Genomic DNA, 20,373 nt, shown 5'->3' with positions numbered 1-20,373 from the left:
CTGCCTGGCTTAATTCATTTTTCACCTCGAGGGTTCTGTCTGGCCTCGTCGCCACTGTTACATAGTTGCGACACACGTGCCGTGCCTTACTATACACGACAGCACACCGTTCGAAGGTTGGAACATGAATCTTTTTGCTTCCGTCTCGGAGCATATATATACGAAACAGAGAGGGGGAAAGGGGAAAGGGAGAACAAGGGAAGGATATCAAACGATAAACGCACGTGCCGTCAGCGCTTGCAAGGCAGTCTGATTGCGGCTGACGTCACTTTACAACAGTGTTCAAGACATTCATTGTCCTCTATGCTCCACTGATGCATGCTGCCACTAAAGGGGTTGCCATTAGGGTTTTGCATAGGGATCACATGTGTGCATGCTGTTTGGTCAAGTTTGAATTATCCGGGGTAGGCCAGCTTTAGGATCAAAGTAATGAAAGTTTAGGCCCATATATATGAATCAGTGCCAGCAGGGCCTTATTACATTTGATGTCGAATTAACAATCAAATTCACTGAAATCTACTGTACAATGCAAATGCAATGCATAATTAAAGGTTGCACATGCACATTTGGCAACCGAGTTGACATTTCACTGTTCATGCCTAAAAGATATGAAAAAAATAATGTGAGAGGCGTAGGACAACAAGGCAAAATTATGAGTTCATCCTATTCGTCCATTTCTAACCTCTCTTTTTTTTTGCATGGCATTTGCTTTTCTTGTCTCTTGGGTGTTGTCAGGGTGCACTCTCTTTGAGCTTTCTCAGGGCACAGTTAATTCTCTTTTACTCGGTCATAAAACAAGGGGAAAATTCCACGATAACACAGAGTTTTGAGCTAAGCAAAATTTTGATGTACGCTCAGCATGTTGTGAATTCAGAGCTATTCAATTGTGCAATCATGTGGCTGCTGTCTGCATGTGATGACACTTGTCACTTGAAGCGTGTCGATATCAGCACTGGCCTTGTGCGGAACATTTTGTGGCAGCCAAGTCCAGAGTGCACCGCATGATCACGCATGTTAAGTACAGATGCAGCTCACTGCTCATTGCCGCTCATGGTGTGGCGATGTGTAACTGATCATCAGAGTCAGTCGTGCTGATATCTCAGTGGAGTAATGTGTTCTGCATTACTATTTCACTGGCAGTGTTGATAAAGTCCTGACACAAAAGCTGTATAAAGGGGGGTCAGAAATCAGTATATCTGGCAGGAAATAATAACTCACAAGCACCTTTGTCTGTGGCATTTATATAAGCCCTCTCCTGCAATTACTGTTTCTGCTCCCTTGCTTTCTGCACGTTCATCCTGCAGGTTTTCATCTAGCTTTTCCCTCTACTTTTGGTTTATTGGAGCATGGCTTATGGTGTGATAACTTCATATAATCTTTTCTGGTGTTCCCTCTGTGTTTTGCTGTCAGCCGTCACACCGATCTAAATAACCTTGTACTACTTACATTGTAAGCTCTTCCTGCACTCCTATACGCAGACTGCACCCTCTCCAGACATGACGTCTCCCTCTGTGCTTTGCCGTGCTGTCAGCCAACACACCAATGTAGATAAGGTAACCTTGTACAGTCGAACCGACTTATCACGATACCGGTTTTAACAATATATCGGTTGTAACAATGAGAAACTGCTGCACCATCAACTTTTGTATGTTTTCTGAGGTGAAATAGCCCGCTTACTACAATGCCCCCATGCCGCATTATCGGTTATAGTGGTGAAGTCTGACTGCTGGTTGTCCGTGTCGAAAGATAATAGAATGCAAAATCCTTGAAAAGAAAAAAGAAATTCGAGCTGCTGCACCCCCTCGCCTGCTGTCCCAATGGCCGCTTCGTGTCCATACAGTAGAATCTGTTTTCCAGCCTTCATCGTATTGCCAGTCTTGCACACCTGTCTCCCATCACCTTTCCACCCCTCCAAACACGAATGGGCTGTGCCCATAGTGCTATGCTAAGCCACCCGCTGAAACACAAATTGACTGCGCCATCTGCACTGACAATGCTGCTCCTAGATTGCTTGGTGACCCCTCATTTTGTACAGTTCTGCCAACAAATGAAATAGCTTGTGCTCGTTTTTGTTGGTTGCGTTGAAGTCGTTATTAACCATGCAGTTTCTTTGCCTCGTTTGATTCGCCACCAAAGCAGAAGATGGATGATCCGCCCACTGATCATCGACAATGCACAACGTTGCTGGTGAAAAGAAAGCGCACTGCTATAGGTTTGGAAATGAAGTTAAGTATTGTGAAGGACTACAAAGACCATTGAAAAATGTGATACTTGGTGAAGAAGTACGACCTGTCACAACTGACAGTTGACGATCATCTGCTCGATAGAGAAGTTTGACCAAGAAAACTGTTCTGTAGAAAATGGGTGCAAGCGCGTTCAACAAGGTGCCTATAAGGAGGTGGAAGAGGCCCTGTACAAGTGGTTTCTCGGTGCCCATGCCATGAACTTGCCCATCATAGGGCCAAATCTGGCCACAAAGGCAAAGCAGTTTCATTGCTCATTAACGATTTGGACTTCCAGCCAGGTGGTGGCTGGTTACAGCACTTAAGAGATACAAGGCATTGTTTACAAAGCCATCACCGGCGACGGCGCTTCGCTTGACATGGAGGCGAAGCAGAAATGGGTGGAGGAAATGCTGCCCCAAATCCTTGACAGCTACGTTGACGCCGACATATATAATGGTGACAAAACAGGACTGTTCTTCTGCATGTTGCCATACAAGACACATGCACTCAAAAGAGACACGTGTAAGGGTGGCAAAAACAGCAAAGCTGCGCCTCACTTTGTTTTTGTGTGCCAACATGGACAGGAGCGACAAGTGATAAGTAGATTTTTCATTGGGAAATAAAAAAATTTTCACTGCTCCGCGGTGCTGCCAGGATACCAGTATGCTACTGTCACAACTGCAAAGCATGAATGATGCGAGAACTTTTTCTTTTTCTTGAGTAGCTCTTAGAGTTTGGTCAATATATCGAGCTATGTAAGAGGAAGGTGGTGCTCATCCTAAATACTTGTGTCCACCTCTCCATGCCTAAGCTTTCAAGCATGGAAGTTTTTCCTCTGCAGCTGAACACGATGGCAAGTTTGTAGCCCGTGGACGCTGGTGTGATTGCCAATTTTAAGGTCATGTATCATCGCCGCGTCCTGAACAAGTTATTCTTGTGGATGAACATGGCCACACAGACAAGCAAGGAGCAACCAGACTTGAAGATCAATCTATTGATGGCCGTGCAGTTTATCTTTGGTGCATGGTCTGAAGTAAGCTGTTCTACGGTGCGGAACTGCTTTAGGAAAGCATGCTTTGTTCGAAGCAACAGTGACCTAAACTAAGCCTGCGAAGCTCCCACCGACGAAATGATACCTGAACTTTGGTCTGCAGTCGATGAGGATCCTTCAGGACTCGGAAGAGTTTCTACATGTGAACAACACATTAGAAACATCAGAATTTCTAACCGATGAAGCTATTGTTGTGAACGTGCTTGCATCAGATAGTGACGGCAGCGATGGTGCGGTAAGGCAGGCTACCTCAGCGTTATCCTTGCAGTAGGTCCTGCAGATGATTCAGTCCCATTGGGGCTTTGTTCTTGTGAGGGACCTTCCACTGCACTACGCAGAGCACCTGGATGCCTTGGAGAAGGATATCGCCATGCTTCGTGCAAAGCAAGCAAGGCTGACGGACATGGGTTTTTCTCGTGCAAGCCATTGAGAAGTACGTGTTGAGATGCTGGTGGTGATCTCGCCCCAGTGTTTCTTCTGGAGTTCTCAAGCGGAGAGGCTGCCACAGCTAGGTTCTTTCATTTTTTAAAAGTCCACTTTTTGGACGACCGAAGTAATGCCTCGCAAATGAGCTCACATGTCACTTGACACCTTGACCCCTCTTTGCAGTTGTTATAGCAGTGCCATTCTTGAATGCCGGCAGCCATGGCTTATTACACGTGATCAGAGCGTGCAGGAAGCAGAGTTAAACAATTAAATGAGTCAACACAATCGGCAGCCGGATGGAGGAAGGTGATTTTTTTTTTTTATGCAACCAGGTTATACACCAGAACACCGTGAATTCAAAGGGCGCCGCCATATTGATGAGCGCCGGTCGCGCCATCTATCCCAAGCGCCGCGAAGTAGCAGGCCTGGGCTGCCACGCCGGGAGATGCGACCCGGCACGAAAGCGAAACTTGGGCTTTTTAGCTGGGCGGAAGGCGTGTTTCGCGTTTTTTCTAACCTGTCATTTTCGCTGTCTGGATTAAATCAAACTTCAAGACCTCATGCAAGTCCGCAATGGCCACACTGAGTGCTGTGCAGACTGCAGAAGCGAATACATCGGGTAGGTACGCTATTACGTTTGTACAAACCGCGCGCTATATGCTAAAACACGTGTGAGCTTTTTGGCACGTAACCTGTGAAGGAATTTACAGCACTGTGTTGGTGCCATATATTATTAAAGCACGCAGAACACTGTCATCTGCACTTTCAGTTTGGTCTTGTTTGTCATGGTCTCTACTGGGTTGGCCGCGTTTGGCAACCAACTGGCGAGGTCGTTTGGCTGCCTGGTTAGCAGACACCTGCCCTTCACCATCTGCACATTGAAAACAATATAGACGTTATAGTAAGAAGGGCTGTAGTTCTTTCCCATGCCATCACTGTTGCGAAGTTTTAAAGTCCTCTCAAAATGAAATAGAAAACACACCAGGCCAATTGTATCGTGCAACCACTTAAGAGTACAACATTCAGAACAAAAGCCTAGAGCACTCGAATAAGCAGCATATGATGCTAAACCTGCACTCATTGGAAAATGAGGTACTACAGTAGTTATAATGTTCAACTACATGTGCAGTCAAAGCCCGTATAACAGGGCGAGCATGACAGATGCAGGTGTTGTACAGTTGCACAAACCACGACAGGGCACGTAAAATTACCATCCCTACTTAAAGCTGCATCATCAGGACCCCTTTGGTACAAGACAACAACCGCACCTGCATTCCAAGAAATTAGCCCCACCAACTGCAGCTAGCTGGTACCAGACCTGTTTCGCTTGTGCGAGGCCATCGGATTGTTGGCACTCCTTTAGAAAAGAAAACAGTAAAAAAAAAACTAGTGAGAACGATCAAAATTTTGTTACAAAATACAAGAATAATTAAGCACCTTATTTTCCTCGCCATATGAACGGAAATATTTTGCGCTTTGTCCCGCATAACAGCCCGCACGCAGTTTAGAGTTCAGGAGGCTCAAATGAATTCGTTACAAATGACACCTGCAACACCAGCTCATAAAGGTAGGTGCGCTGCAAGAACACCTTCGGCGACGAGTAGTCGTCGTTTACGTTTTTGTGGACGCATGCTACGTGACGAGCAGACTTCGGTTTACTTTCATTAGCAATAACGCTCACCAGCGAGGCCTACAACTTGTCGTTCACGCTTAATGGTCATTCCGTGCACCAGCTGCAAGTATCGCTAACCGCAAACTCAACTGTTCCGCTTAACCGTCGGGAGCTCTGCCTGAATGAAAACACGAAAAGGCTTGCCTTTTTGTTATAGCCAAGGCGAAGCACCGGCGCGGGATTCTGCTCTGTAGGCTTGTTGCCCAGAAAGTGCTCGGAGCAAACCTGCGTGTTACACGTATTACGTTTGTAGGGCGCAAAGTTGAACGTGGCACCAAAATATACACAGATCGAATACTCACTCGTGCATTTTCACTGGGTTGGTAGTTCTTCCTATTCACTGCAGCTATCCACCGGTGGCGCAGCTTGGCATTCTTCGTTGCGGATGGAAATCGGTGCAGGCTGAAAACACCGCACCGGCACGATTCCCTACGTGTGTTGTGCTCTTCGCAAACAGCGCTAAGCAACCTGCTCCTTTTCCGCTGGTTGTTTTGGCATCCAAACACGACGCAATGATGCCCAAATGACTTCTTCTACTTTGGATCTGTGTGAACGGGCACATTTCCGCACTTTGGAGCCCTAGAGCTGGCGCTTGCCATGTCTACTGGTCGCCGGCGAACACACTTTGGCAGCCCAGTCGTCGATCGACCGGGCAACCCGGGTGCGAGAGTATGCGTTCGGTTAGCCTGGGTGCGAGACTAGCGTGTTCTGGTCGATAGCGATTATCGCATTTATAACAATGGAATTTTCATGGCAATTCAATATTGTTATAAGTGGGTTCGACTCAACTTACAATGCAAGCTCTTCGTCCACTCCTAAATGCAGGCTGCCCCCTATCCAGACATGATGTACAGTCCACCACCATGCACCACTCCAGATGCCCATGCCAACGATACCCCTCTGCCATATGGCCAGGAAGTTGCGATTGTGCAGCATCCACAGCAGCAACAGTTCGTCGCCTCCTACTTTCCAGTGCCCTTTGCTAACGGCGTATTCTCCTATGAGCCACCAGCACCCACTGTTAACCTGGCTGCTCAGCGCTCTAATGACCCCGAGGGCCGTGACCTACCCAGTGGTAAGTGCAATTCCACAACCAATTCAGAGATCCAACACATTCTATTTTAGCATTGGTACTGCAAAATAATTTCACTCAATTAGTTTTTCACAGCCAGTAAGGGCAACTGATATATTCAATGTTTTTTAAAAAATTTTCGATGCCTAGTAAATAAAAAATAGTTATAGCATTTTGTAATACCGTAAAATTCCAAGCAAGCAACCTACCCTTCTGGAGAACCTATCTATTCTCCAGAAGTCGTTGCCATGAATGGCTGTTTCTGCTGCACTCAGTACCGACCCTGTCTGCTTCTTTTCTGTGCCTAAGAACTCCTCGCACTTAACCTTGTGACCTGTGAGTGCTTTGCTCAAGGCGTGAAGCTGTTTTCCTTAGGTGGGAAAGTGCAGCACACCCCACCGGCCCTTGTTTTACCTTGCCACTGTGCATGTAGCAGTCTTTTAAAAAGAACAGCAATGAGGTGAGAGAAGTTGAGAAATACTAGAAACTGTTGGCTGTTTATGTGTCGCCATTGAAGGTTGCACACCTCAACCTTCTTTTATGGATACCGTCAAGTTGCCTTCAGTTGCCAACAACTCAGCACTGTTAATATTTTAACAACTTTGCTAAATTCCTCGCCACATTTATGTGCTCAACATGCAAAATTGATTGTCTATTGATGTTCAGCAATTTCATGGGGGCCACAACCAATTCAGAGATCCAACACATTCTATTTTAGCATTGGTACTGCAAAATAATTTCACTCAATTAGTTTTTCACAGCCAGTAAGGGCAAATGATATTATTCAATGTTTTTTAAAAAATTTTCAATGCCTAGTAAATAAAAACTAGTTATAGCATTTTGTAATACCGTAAAATTCCAAGCAAGCAACCTACTCCCCCCCCCCCTCAAGCAAGTCGCAATTACCAGCAAAGGGTGTGTGATGGGGGGGGGGGGGGCTATCCGGGAACGGCACCAATATTCAAGATCGTGACGACAAAATTCTCCCGCAAAAAAAAAATCCAGTGGGCATGGATTTAAAGTTTTATTTAACATTAACTTTATTAAGCCAAACATTTGTTAGTGCTGTTCATGACTCTCAAAAACCATCGGAAGACTCCTTCAGCTCGGTTGCAAAAATAAGTTTGCAGCATTTGGCTTGAAGTCCACGGTCAAACGTTTAGCACTAACGAGAGTTTTATGTCTTTATTTATTTATTTATACATACTGCAGCCTGCTAGGGCTATGACAGGAGTGAGTAGACATGTAAAACTAATTATGATATGCAGAAACAGGAATATAGAAATAGAAAAATGTAAGGGAACTGTACATCAGCAAAAGCATTTAAAAATTGAGAAATGGGTAACAAACGAACCTCGGCAGGTAACAAATTCCACTGTTCAATCATGCGGGGGAAAAAACTGTATTTGAAAGTGTTGGTGTGTGGATGGAGTGGTCTGATATTAGAAGCGTGATAAGCTCTAGTTGAAGTTGGGCAAACAGGCATTAAAAGAGAGGGATCTAATAGGTGACAAAGAGAGTTCTTATAAGAATAAAAAATCTTCAGAGATTCTATGTGCTACCGTCTAGAAAGAATCTGGAGGTTTAATTCCGCAAGAGCAGTTGACGGTGAAAAGTCTCGGTCGAAGTGACTGTAAACACAATAAATAGCCTTCCTCTGGACCGATTCAATACAATTAATTTCACATTGTTTCTATGGGCTCCATGCAGAGGAAGCATATTCTAAAATTGGGCGAATCAGTGTTTTGTATGCTACTAATTTAGTGTCCCTCGGAGCAGCAAAGTCCGGCGGATGTAACCAAGTTTTTTTAACACTTTACTACAGATGTAATCTATATGTTTGGACCAAGACAAGGTGGGTGTAAAAATGACGCCTAAATATTTGTATTGAAAAACTCGTGTTAGTGGAACACCGTTGCATATATGATCAAAACATACGGGCATGTGTCTGTTAGTAAAAGACATAACAGTTTTAGCAAAATTGATGCTCATTCTCCAGGTAGCACACAAGCCACAAAATAAAACAAAGGCATCTTTAAGGCGCTAATGATTAGCGAGTGAGTCAACTGGGCTGTACATAACACAATCATCTGCATAGAGGTGTATTTTTGAAGTAACATAGTCTGGAAGGTCGTTAATAAGCAATAAGAATAGTAGAGGGCCAAGTACGGATGCCTGTGGGACTCCTGAGGTGACGTCGACTACAGAAGAATCCGCAGAATCATAGCATACGAATTGGGAACACAAAGAAAGGAAACTAGAAATCCAGGACACTAACAGAGGGTTATTTAGAATATTATGGAGTTTCAAAAGCAATTTAGAGTGTAGTACTGTGTCAAAAGCTTTGCTAAAATCAATGAAAATGGTGTCAATCTGATTACCTAAGTCGATGTAATGGGAAAGGTCATGAGTGAACTCCGTAAGTTGGGTTACAGTACTAAAACCGTGCCTGAAGCCGTGCTGAAAGCTGTTCAATAGGTTATTCTTTTCAAGGAACATTATTATATGCTTATAGATTATGTGTTCTAGTATTTTACATGAGGTTGCAGTTAAAGAAGTAGGCCTATAGTTAGATAAAAGCTGTCTGTCACCAGATTTATATAAAGGTGGTACTTTAGCTCTTTTCCAGGAAGGAGGCACAATGCCACTATTAAGGAACTTCTGACATATATTGAACAGATATTTACCACAAATTTCAAATACAATACAATTTCAAATACTACAAAGTTGTGATACAATTCAAGGTCAGCCGTAGTGCATGGCTACCGACGGCAGAGTGGAAACCGCAGCTTGGCCATGCTCACATCACAGCTAGCGACACTGCAAATATCAACATGTTTTCTTCTTCGTGTGAAATTATTGTGAGGAGGGGGTAAAGCTGCAATATCTGTAACAAAACATTGCTGCTTGGGAGTGTCGTTGGTTCCTTCTGAAACGCCGTTTGCTTTAGATTCGAAGTGAGCTGGAAAAGGCTCACTTCGAATCCAACTAGGTCGCTTCGAGGGTGAGAATGTGATGTTCGAAAGGTAAAATGTCACCTGAAACTCTTCCATTGCCCACTCGCGAACGAAGTGCTGCCGATCTTCTGATAATGGCGTAGTAACCGCTGATTGCGTGGGGGCAGCGTGTGGCACATCGTTATTGCCGACTCAGGTCGCATGGATGGGAATGCTTAAGCTGCATTGTTCCCATGGTTGAATAATTAAACGCTAAATAATTAAAACAGGCCTAATTCACGTGCTCTTACACAGACAATTGCACAAGAACGAAAGTGGTGTTACGTGGCATCTGAAATCGCACAGGTGCATGCGCCATTGTATGCCCTGCATCATGCTGTTTATGCTGTAGAGACTGTATGCCTCCTCCCTGGAGGCTTGCCTTGAAAGCATGCGACTTTCTTTGCGACTTTCAAAATCTGTGCACCCTGGTCACTTGCTCATCTTGAAGAGCTTGTCATTGTCGTGGTTGGACTAAAGTGGGCCGTGCGCTGTCGTGTGCCCAGTTTGGTCGTGCCTCCATGCTTTGGTACTTCGTGTGCCTTATTTTTACCACTACCGGGTTCAAAGAATTTCTGTAACTGTGTGGTGCTTTAAAAAAAATGTTCATTATATTTGGAAGCAGTTTCAGTAGGCAGGGTCGGAAAATCGTAAATGCACTGAAATGTGGTCATTATAACTGATAGATCATTATAAGTTGGTTTGACTATCCTTGGTCCTGCGATGCATGCGATTCTCCGGAATGTCGCCAAGATTTAATGTGACTTGTGGCCGCTAGCTTAACATGCAAAATACTTATTGTTTGAATGGGTTTTGTAATCGAGCTGAAAGAGGTGTGTCGTAGTTACTATGCACTCTCTCGCTCTCTCTCTATATTTGCACCATCCATGGTCACCATCTTGTGGCGGCAATGGCAATGATACCGGCTAGGCTGGCTCTGACGGTAAACTGTTGTGAATGTGGCTCCGGTTTCATTAATCTCTAGTTTCGTATTGGATTGCACTACTCAAGATATTTTCAGACGAACTTTCTTGGGGTAAAAAAAGTGCACATTAGAATCTGGTAAGTACTGTAATCATTTATTGTGAACTGCAATTTTCACTTTAATGTGTTGCTGAGGCAGGCCTAAAATAGGGGTCTTCGATGCATGCCCCGAAACCTAAGCTCCGCCGAGAAGGATGCTTCCGTAATTAGCATCACCACTGTAGTCGCTTTTTAGGTCAAGTTTGAAGTATCTGCGAAGGGTAATTTTAGGATCAATAAAATGAAAAACTTTAGTCCCATAGAAATTTATGGGCTCTAAGCCAAGACCTTCGGTCAGGATTGAATTAACCAAAATATCCAATAACGGAAGTCTACTATCGCATGTAATCTATAGTAACATGTTTTTAGTTTCGTTGATCTTGTTTATCTGAGGCTTATTTTCAGGCAGCATGTGTGCTGCTTTGTTTTTTCAGCCCTATATATTTGCCGGTGTGAATAAATTTCCTGCTGTTAGTCGGTGCCCTTGGGGTGCACCTGTCCTCTGTTCTATACAGTATTGTGCTGTTTTTAAACGCCTAGTTAGCACTTAGCCGGGTAAATGAAAAATATAATTATAATTGCTGCTTCTATCTCTCTGGCTTTCCAGATGTGGCAACTCGGCGGTTCTTCTACAACATTGGCCGTGACGTATGTGGTTCTTGCCTTTCCCACTCAATAACCTCATTTGCTGCTGCTTGTTTTCGCTGTTTGTGCCCTGACTCAGACTAAATAAAGTAGAACCTTGTTGATACGCCTTGGGGAAAAAACGCTAGAAAAATGTACTAATCGAGAAAACGTACGTTCTGAAGTAACTAAAATATTTGAGAGACTCAACTGTATTTGACATCTGCGTAAGGCAAAGCGTTACGAACGAGGCACGAGACATGTATGTGCATCGAGCTGGTGGGGCTTCGGCGGCCTGAGGAACATTTTGTTGTTTCCATATTGCGCAGTATTTAAAGACAGCGATAAGAAAACATAACGAAATCGAGCTGGTGGGTGGCACCTGATGCCGCCGAAGCGAAACGGGATGCTCACATCGCGCCGCCTGCAGCGGGAAATCGTGGCGTGTTAAGATTATCGCCTACTAAATGCATGCACTGTGCCCCACATGCTATAAAACACATAGCTGAAGATGCCTATCGCATGAGGTTCGACGGCAGTAGTAGTGAATGCGGTGTGCAACAACCTAGGAGGCGAGTTGCTGGTTCTGGAGTATGAAACTGAGTGCGTGCTAGCGTTTTTACATACGTGAACTGGGCGGGCGAGTATTGCAGGGAAGCTGATGCGGCATGCGGGTACTGTTTTCAGTTGCACACGCCATGAGCTTTTTCTTGTTTATATAGTATCTAGTGACCGGAAAACATATATGATCACAGTGTGCAGCAGGGAATGGTGGCATATTTGGGTTATCGTTTATTAAAAGCGAACAGTACGCTTCGAATGGCACAATGCGCTGTGAATAGGCGAAAATTCTTATTCCAATATGGTTAACAGTGATACCTGTGAATGTGACGTGCGATGACCTCAGAGGTGAGTTGCTCTTATCAGGATAAAAAACTGAGTGCACGGGTGTTCTCACGTAAGACGGGCGGGCAAGTGTTGCAGTAAAGCTGCTGCGGCAGGCGACTATATACTGTTCTTGATTGCACACACCTCGCATATTTTCTTGTTTGCATGGGATCTAGCGGCTGGAAAACGTATCATACGATCGCAGTTTGGTGACGTACTGAACGTTCGTGCCGATAAATCGTGTTTTCAGGGACCGAATGCACTGGTAAAAAATAAGCGCAACTCTCTTGGTCATGTTTTGTGTTGTCGATCGCGTACGTTAGCAGTGGGAAATCGTACGTAGTGGGATCGTATCAACGAGATTCTACTGTACCAACCATACAAATCCACTCTCCGTGCTACTATCCTTGGCAACTTACAAATGATTAGCAGGCAGCCTGCCAACTAGGAAAAGCAGGAATTCTCAGGGAATTCGTGCTTCTATCACGGATAATTAGCTGTAGTTTTATTGAAAGAGAACGAACGTTGTGGTGATGCTGGCTCGAGTAACAGAGAAGAGTTGTAACGAATCATCCTTGACGCCGTGCCGTCGGCTGGAGGAGTTGCTAATTAATGTACAGTCAATGACTGATTTTTCGTACATCCGAATTTTTTTCAGCAAAGTGCACATTTAATCAGTAAAAGACGTTACTTAATCCTTCATCAAACACTGGCTAGGGCGTGCACGAGTTGCAGCCTGCTTGTTTCAGTGCTAGTTGAAGCAGTGGCAGAAAATCAATATGGTAGCCAAATGCACGAAAGGTGCAACACGCCTGAGCTAATGTTCTTGTCGCTGTGAAAGGAAGGTCTATACTTACGAATGTGACGAAAGAATGTGTGTGTGTGTGGTGAGTGGTGAACATCCTAACACAAAAGCGTGCATTCAGAAAAATTTCAAAACCATAATACAGGGAACTGTGGAATGTTTGGCTAATCTGTACATAAAATGGTCTGCAGGTGACGCGATGAAAATGTGAATAAATCACTAGGGCAGGCAAACATTCAATATTTTCTAATATTTAGTTGAGTGTTGTGCTATTCGATATTCGCTTTGAATTGAATCAGTATTGGGAATTTTCTAGTTATTTATAAGTAATGTACGTCAATTTAAAAACGTAATCGACAGTTTTGGTTTGGTGAGCAACTTCATTGACATTGGCATAACTCATAGCCAAGACGAGCCAAAACGAAACCACCACTGGGCCATCTTGTTGCCAACCAGTTTTTCAATCGCCAGAGTTTCGGATTCTGTAGGGCACCTTCCTCAACTTTTCTAGCATCATTCGCTCACACGATAATAGAAAATCTGGAAAATGGTGCCATTCAAGTTGTCCTCCCTATTCTCACTTTACTTGGTAATGTCATTTCTTGGCGATCTAACCGCAACTTCAATCACCTGCACCTGGCAAAGGAGCACTGATAAGGCATAAAAGCCAAGTGTCGGTGTCACCATGACGAGAATTTTCCAAAACCGTTGCGAGAAGTTTTCCGCCCTTTGAATGGCTCAATGATGATCATGCCCGAGATACAAACACAGGATAGTGATATGATCATGACTGGTTGAGGTGTGTCTTCACTGCACGAATCAAAGGGCAACGATGAAGGCAGGCATTGTCATCACGAGAAGGAGAAGAAATGTATTTAAATCATTTACACAAGGTAGTGACTCGATCAGTCTAGCTGTTCTGGTTAACACTGGGGCCAGGGTGGTCTTCATAGGTCAATGCACTCACACACTCTCGCACTCATTTCAAAGGCGTGAGTGCGAGTGAGTGCCAAAGTGTGAGCGGAGGTGAGTGCGAGTGTGAGTGAGTGCCAGTGAGTGGGCGGAGGTGAGTGCGAGTGAATGTGAGTGGAGGTGAGTGCGAGTGCGACTGAGTGCCAGTAAGTGTGAGTGGAGATGAGGGTGAGTGAGTGTGAGTGCAGGCGAGTGCGACTGAGTGCCAGTGAGTGTGAGTGGAGATGAGGGCGAGTGAGTGTGAGCGGAGGTGAGTACGAGTGAGTGTCAGTGAGTGTGAGCATAGGTGAGTGTGAGTGCGAGCGAGTGCCAGTGAGTGTGAATGGAGGTGAGTGTGTACGTGACTGAGTAGTGTGAGTGTGAGTGTGAAGGTGAGTGAGTCCGAGTGCAGTGAAACTGGGTGTGAACGTGAGTGAGTGCTTGTGAGTGTGAGTGGAAATGAGTGTGAACGTGGTGTTTGTGAGTGAGTGGAGGTGAGCGTGAACCTGAGTTATTGAGCACGGCTCAATGTGAGTGAGTGCTTGTGAGTTGAGCTGACTCTGAATATGAGTGTGAATGACAGTATAAATGTAAGTGCTCGTGAGTGTTAGTAGACGTGAGTATGAAGGTGAGTGAGTGAGCATGAGTAGACATGAGTATTAACCTGGGTGAGTGTATCACAGCTAGCACACCAATTTTATATTTATTTATTTATACAAAATACCCCTAAAGGCACTTGCAACCGAAGGTATTACATAGGGGGGGGGGGGCGTGGCACATATACAATGACAAAAAGAACACGTGACACTATACTAACAAGTTAGAACGTCGTTATACAGTCATAACACTATGTAACACTATAAAAATTAATAACAGCTATACAACCTACAAACAAATGTATTGAAATAAACAATGAGAATCATCATAGAAGCATAAGAAATAAAACAAAAAACCCAATACACATATATATAACAGTTTACACAAGGATTATGCTGTAGTACAGGCAGACAGTAGATTTAGAAATTTATCGTGATCTGTGGTGGTAGCAACACATGGAGGCAAAGCGTTCCAGTCAGTTATAGTGTGTGGAATGAATGAATGTGCATAGTTAAATGAACGACATGACAAGCTCTTGACTTTGAAGGGATGGTTGCGTCTATCAAAAATAGCAGATGGCAAACAAATAAAGTCGTTATGAAGAGTTGAGTGATGATACAATTTGTGAAAAAGTGATAAACGTGCAATTTTACGGCGGGGAGATAGTTCTTGAAAGCCAGCACGTTTCTTCAATGCTGTGATGCTGGTATGACATGAATACCGTATTTACTCGCATAATGATTGCACTCACGTAATGATCACACCTCTGAATTTTGTCGTCAAAATTTGATTTTTTTCTTTCCCGTGTAACGATTGCACCCCGAGCTTTTCGCAGCGATATGTCGTGTGCCAAGTGTAGCTAAGGATGATCGCGCTTACCACCTGTCGAATGCTGTCAAATGCTACGCGAACGACTCTTGAAGACATACCAAGTGTTCTGCACGCACCAAACATTCTTAAGCAAATGCCCAATTTCATTCCTTTCATCACTTTCCGCACACCCATGAAAAAAAAAAAGCTACAACCAAACTTGCCTTGGCTTTATTACTTGTAGGCTTCATAATAATTTTGGCCAACAACAACAAAAAAAAATTGGAGGACGCTTAAGCTTCGCCTTCAAGAGTGGGACGCGACAGCGTTCCCGTCGACCCGCCAAGGGGTATAAGACAATGTGCTACGGCACAGCGATCACTTACGATGCGCCCCGCATCGGACTTAGCGCCCACCTATCACGCGGTGAGCGTCGAGCAACGCAGCGTTCGGCGCGGCAACGAAACATGCGCCTGAGCGAACGGAACGAACCAAAGAACTCGGTGTCTCGGAGGGGAAACGATCTACGCCAGCCAAACGTCGCGATCGGCACGGGCAGAGAGATAGATAGTAATCTAAAGAAAGGACCGGGAGCACGGCGAAGCGTCGTCAGGGGAGAGGGAGTCCCGCGACGCGCCTGGCAGCGGTCCCAATGCGCGCGCGGTGCGCCTCCTGTCGGGGCAGCGACGTACATTGAGAGGAGGGGGTCTTCTGTGTTTGCCGCAAGATGGCTCTGCGTGTGCGGAAAGCGCAGAAGAAATGCAGCGGAAACGCACTTCGCAACTCGTGTAATTGTGACTTCTGTACGTTACATGTTCATAATTACCGATATACACCGCAGTATAACTTTCCACGGCTCGTTTCGAAGGCAACACCGCATTCACTAGAGGCGCGTTTGCACCGCTTAGAAGCATCGAACTCGTGGCCGAGTGGTAGCGTCTCCGTCTCACACTCCGGAGACCCTGGTTCGATTCCCACCGGGCCAATCTTGGAAGTTGCTTTTTATTTATGAAGCGCCTGCCGTGATTTATCGCTCACGGTCAACGCCGCAAACGCCGACACCGACGCCGACGACACCGGCTTTTCTGCGACACGAGCTCCTTAACGCTATCGCGTTAAAAAGCGCCTTTCGATTCTTCTCGCCTGCATTCGTGAGCACGCAACAAATCGCGAGTGGCAACTATAGTGGCCACGTTTACACTAATACATCAGAAGTGTACCCTATTCATGTGCCGACGCTTGTAACACAGCTAAGATATTCGCCCACCCTTAGCAGAAACGTGCCATATTAGGATAGTAGTGAAGACAAATGCCGCAGTTTCCGTAACATGCCTGCCATGTGTTTCTATGTCACTGGCAGCTACGCGCGCCCATCTCTGTTTCTGTCCCCTCAAAGTGGAAATAATGGCAATGGTATTGTTGCAAACTTGCCGATATTAACGATATTATCAATTGATACGGAAGAAACAGTTTCAATGCGCGTAATGTACTCACAAGAAGAACAAAAATCGGTTTGGCGCGTTCGGCTTGCTCAGCCGGCCGCCATATTTGTTTTGGTGTCCCACACTGTTACAGCGGCAGCCACCTGCTTGTTGACCTGCTGTCATCCCGCAGCAAACATGGGATGAAAAGAAATATATTTTTGCGGGAAATTTAACGCGCGTAATGATCGTACCCCTGACTTTGCGTCATTTTTTTTTACAAAAAAGTGCAATCATTATGTGGGTAAATACAGTAATCAGAGTAAATGAAATTAACTGCGCGGCTCTGTAGTGATTCAATGCTATTTATTAAATATGCTTGATGGGGGTCCCAAATTGCCGAAGCACATTCGATTTTAGGTCGCATTAGAGTGGTATAAGCACGTGATCGGAGATGGGAAAGGGCATGCTTTAAGTTATGTTTTAAAAGACCTATTGACCAATTAACGGATGCAACAGTAAAGTTAATATGATGGTTCCATGTTAAGTCGGAATGGATGTGAACACCAAGGTACTTATAAGTGGTTAACAACTCAACTGGATTATTATTTAAGGTATATGCAGTTATAATTCGAGACTTACGGTTAGTGAAAGACAGATTTTGTTTTAGAAGGGTTAGGTTAAGAAGGGTCCCCAGGTGATTGCGGGCGATTAACCGTCAACTAGGGTGTGCATTAAGTTCGTCTGTGCATCTACTGGATGGAGTGGATTAATCTCACGCTTAGGTTAAAAGTACCGAGCCTAGCGGCCGACGCTGCGCAGTTGGCATTATGAAGGTCGCATGCAACATCAGTACTTCGCGGAAACGCTGCAATGTGCGACTCGCATCGAGCCACATAAAAGGACCCCACAGGCTTGACCACGACAAATTTCAAGTATGCTGATCCACAAGACTGAGCAAGAGTCTGTAAATAAATGTTCCATACTGTGGGCCATACCGCTAGTGTTGTGAAAAAATGCTGAACTTGTGTTTTTAGCATGAAAATATCAGCAAACATCACTGAAAATGAACTTAGTCTTCTATGCAAGTAAGGTAGCCCTTCCCCTCTTTTAATTTTTCACTTGTAGTGCTTGTGTTGAGGGTTTATGCAAAAACCACAACTATTACCTTCAAACCAAATAATTGGTACTTGTATTAGCCTAACTATAGCAAATGCTGCCGAACTTTTCTTCAATAAAATATGTACTGCTATTCGAAATACAGTCAGTGTTTGATTTTTCAAGCTCCCTAAGTCTGAAAAATCGGTCAGTTGGAAAACATGAATGCATGCCTTCTAGGGCCCAAATCACCACAAACACATCCGAAATAGCTCTAGAGGTCTGCTAGGAAACTTGTTAGGCATATTGGTGCTCGTACTGTGACAGGAGATGGCGGGTACATGCATGTGTAATTAAGGAATAATGCATAGTGTCGCAACAATGGCACGTTTCCACTCCTTGTACGCTTCACAGCAATACATCAGGTGGGCTCCACCGTGTAACACTGCCATAATGTGGCGAAGCTGACTTTTGGGAACTGGCATTATGCAATGCAACATGCTTTCCATGCTTCGAAGCAATCGGCAAGGATTACAGAGGCATAGTCTGTAGTATTTCAAATTGTTTCTATGAAAAACATGGCACCGAACTGCTGGAAGCTTGGTAGCGAATGTTGCCGCACCTAGGCCTAGTGTTGCTGCGGTGGTGGCTGTGGCTGCCAGAGGATCGGCATGCAAGAGGCTCAAGGCACGCTCAAGGTTGCGAGATAATCAAAATGATGGCAGTGGTGGCTTCAAATAATGCCATTTCATACCTGTGATCACAGTAAGTCCAGAAAACCGGATGGGGAAGTATTTTTGCATCCCAAACTTGCATCGCTCTTATGCATTGATTCTATAGGGTGTGCGGCAGTGCCGCAGAGGCGTAAAAATGATCGGGCATGTCCAAAAAGCCAGTCATTGACTGTATTTGATTCAAAATTATTCAACTCAATTATTATTCACTTCGAATTAGGACCTAAAGTTTACGATTCGCCCATCCCTAGAAATCACTGGCAGAACTGCCCCAAATAGTTTGTGAAAACTACGTGCCGGGTTAGGAAAATTACGTTTTTTAATTGAACAAAAACTGCACAAGGAAAGTAAGTAAAGTAACAGATTGCTCTTGTTTAGTTGTTCACATCTCTGAGTGAAATTAGGTGTATTTTGCAGCAAAAAATTGTATTACAGTGAATTTTCATTAATGTGACCCAGACAAGATCGATAAAATTCATCGAATTAAATAGAGGCAGAAGAAACTCCAAAATGCTCAGCTGATTATTTTGGAGATATTTGCCACAATTTAACATGTTCCCGAATTGAACACACAGCCTCCTTCTATGGGTTCAGAGTAGAAAACTAACGTAAGAATGACATTGTTTATTTATTCACAGTACCTTACAAGCTGCTTATCAGAGCATAGTATAAGGGGAGGCTTTACTTAGTTAATTATATCATTTGGTGACAAATGCTTAAGAAGAAGAATGATGTATATGTGTGGTAAAAAGCAATGTGACAGGGAAAATATAAGGCATCATAGTAGTATGCCAAAAACTAAGTAACTACATGCACTAAACTGTATGAAAATATACCTATTATAATCGCAATGCCCATGGTCAAGCGAGAATGCAGATAGATCGATTGAAACTAGTTATGCAACACTTAAAATTAAATTAAGTAAGCAAAAAGTAAAAAAAAAGCACTGATACAATCATGAACAGGATGGTGGGCCAAGCCTGTATTAACCTCTTCAACAGTTCGTCCTACAGTGTGCACAAATCTCTAGAGCACCAAAAACATGTGACATCAGGTTTGCATTTAAAATAATTAATTTTGCTATTGATCTTTCAAAATGAAAGCCTAAAAGGGCCACTTGTCGTCATCATTGTCACCATCTTTAAAAAATTTGCCGCCATCTTGTTATGACAATGGCAATGAGGGTTGGCAGTGGCTAATGCCATGAAGACAGTTTCTATTTCATATCCACTTGAAAGGTGGAGTAAATTTCGTGACCAATTCTCTCTGGAAAAAATTGAAGTGTTAGAATTGGGGCAGAAACGCTAATCATTGATTGTGAGCTGCTGTTTTTATTTCCTAATGGAAGACATGCTGAAAATTGGTATTTTTGGAGAGAGGTAATGTGTCTTCAATGCATTTACTGTCCTCTAGGGCCATCAAGACAGATGCGGCAGCCATTGGGTAATGATTGGGGCCATGCATTAAAGGGACCGTGAAATGATTTTAACGATTTTGTACAAACATACCGAGTCGTAGAATAGGCCTTTCTGATCATTGTTTGACGCATCTAAGTGCTCCGCATAAAGCATGTAATTTATTATAAGGTTTTAAAAATGTACATCGCTGCCGATCGCAGCACACTGTCAGCGGAATTTTCAGCCACCCCTACACATATGACGTAAATCACCCAATTGACGTCAGTAGGGCGAGCTATCCGATTGGTTCCCTAGGGCGCGTCATTAATAATTTTTCCTCCTTTATGGTGAACAAATAATCGTAATAGTTGGAATGTTAGTTAATTTGTTTCTATAAAAAGAAAGTAACGGAAAGAGAGTGCACAAGAACAATTTCTCTCTACACTTAAGCACTTCCGGCACACAGCAAGCATTGTCTGCTTGTGTTACAACATGCTCCATTTTGACGAGAGCTTCGCGGTCAGAGGCAGTCTCAGTCTTTTCGCGAGTACTATGATTCAACTTTGTTGCGTTGTGGACTGTA

The 20,373-nt window shown here is 44.1% G+C and overlaps 1 protein-coding gene across 2 annotated transcripts in view; it reads left to right on the top strand.

The window, feature by feature from the left end:
* LOC135914962 (UDP-N-acetylglucosamine transferase subunit ALG13-like) overlaps positions 1–20,373 on the top strand; it is a 152,833-nt gene that overhangs the window by 104,562 nt on the left and 27,898 nt on the right. For both annotated transcript variants that reach the window (XM_070528219.1, XM_065447901.2), the window contains exons 20-21: positions 6,200–6,449; positions 11,073–11,113. In XM_070528219.1, the coding sequence (XP_070384320.1) occupies positions 6,200–6,449; positions 11,073–11,113 (291 nt within the window). The remainder of the gene's footprint in view (positions 1–6,199; positions 6,450–11,072; positions 11,114–20,373) is intronic.

The sequence above is a fragment of the Dermacentor albipictus genome, unplaced genomic scaffold (assembly GCF_038994185.2).
Source record: "Dermacentor albipictus isolate Rhodes 1998 colony unplaced genomic scaffold, USDA_Dalb.pri_finalv2 scaffold_11, whole genome shotgun sequence".
NCBI lineage: Eukaryota > Metazoa > Arthropoda > Arachnida > Ixodida > Ixodidae > Dermacentor > Dermacentor albipictus.
The sequence above is the reverse complement of the archived record's forward strand: the minus strand, read 5'-3'. Positions and strand labels throughout refer to the sequence as shown.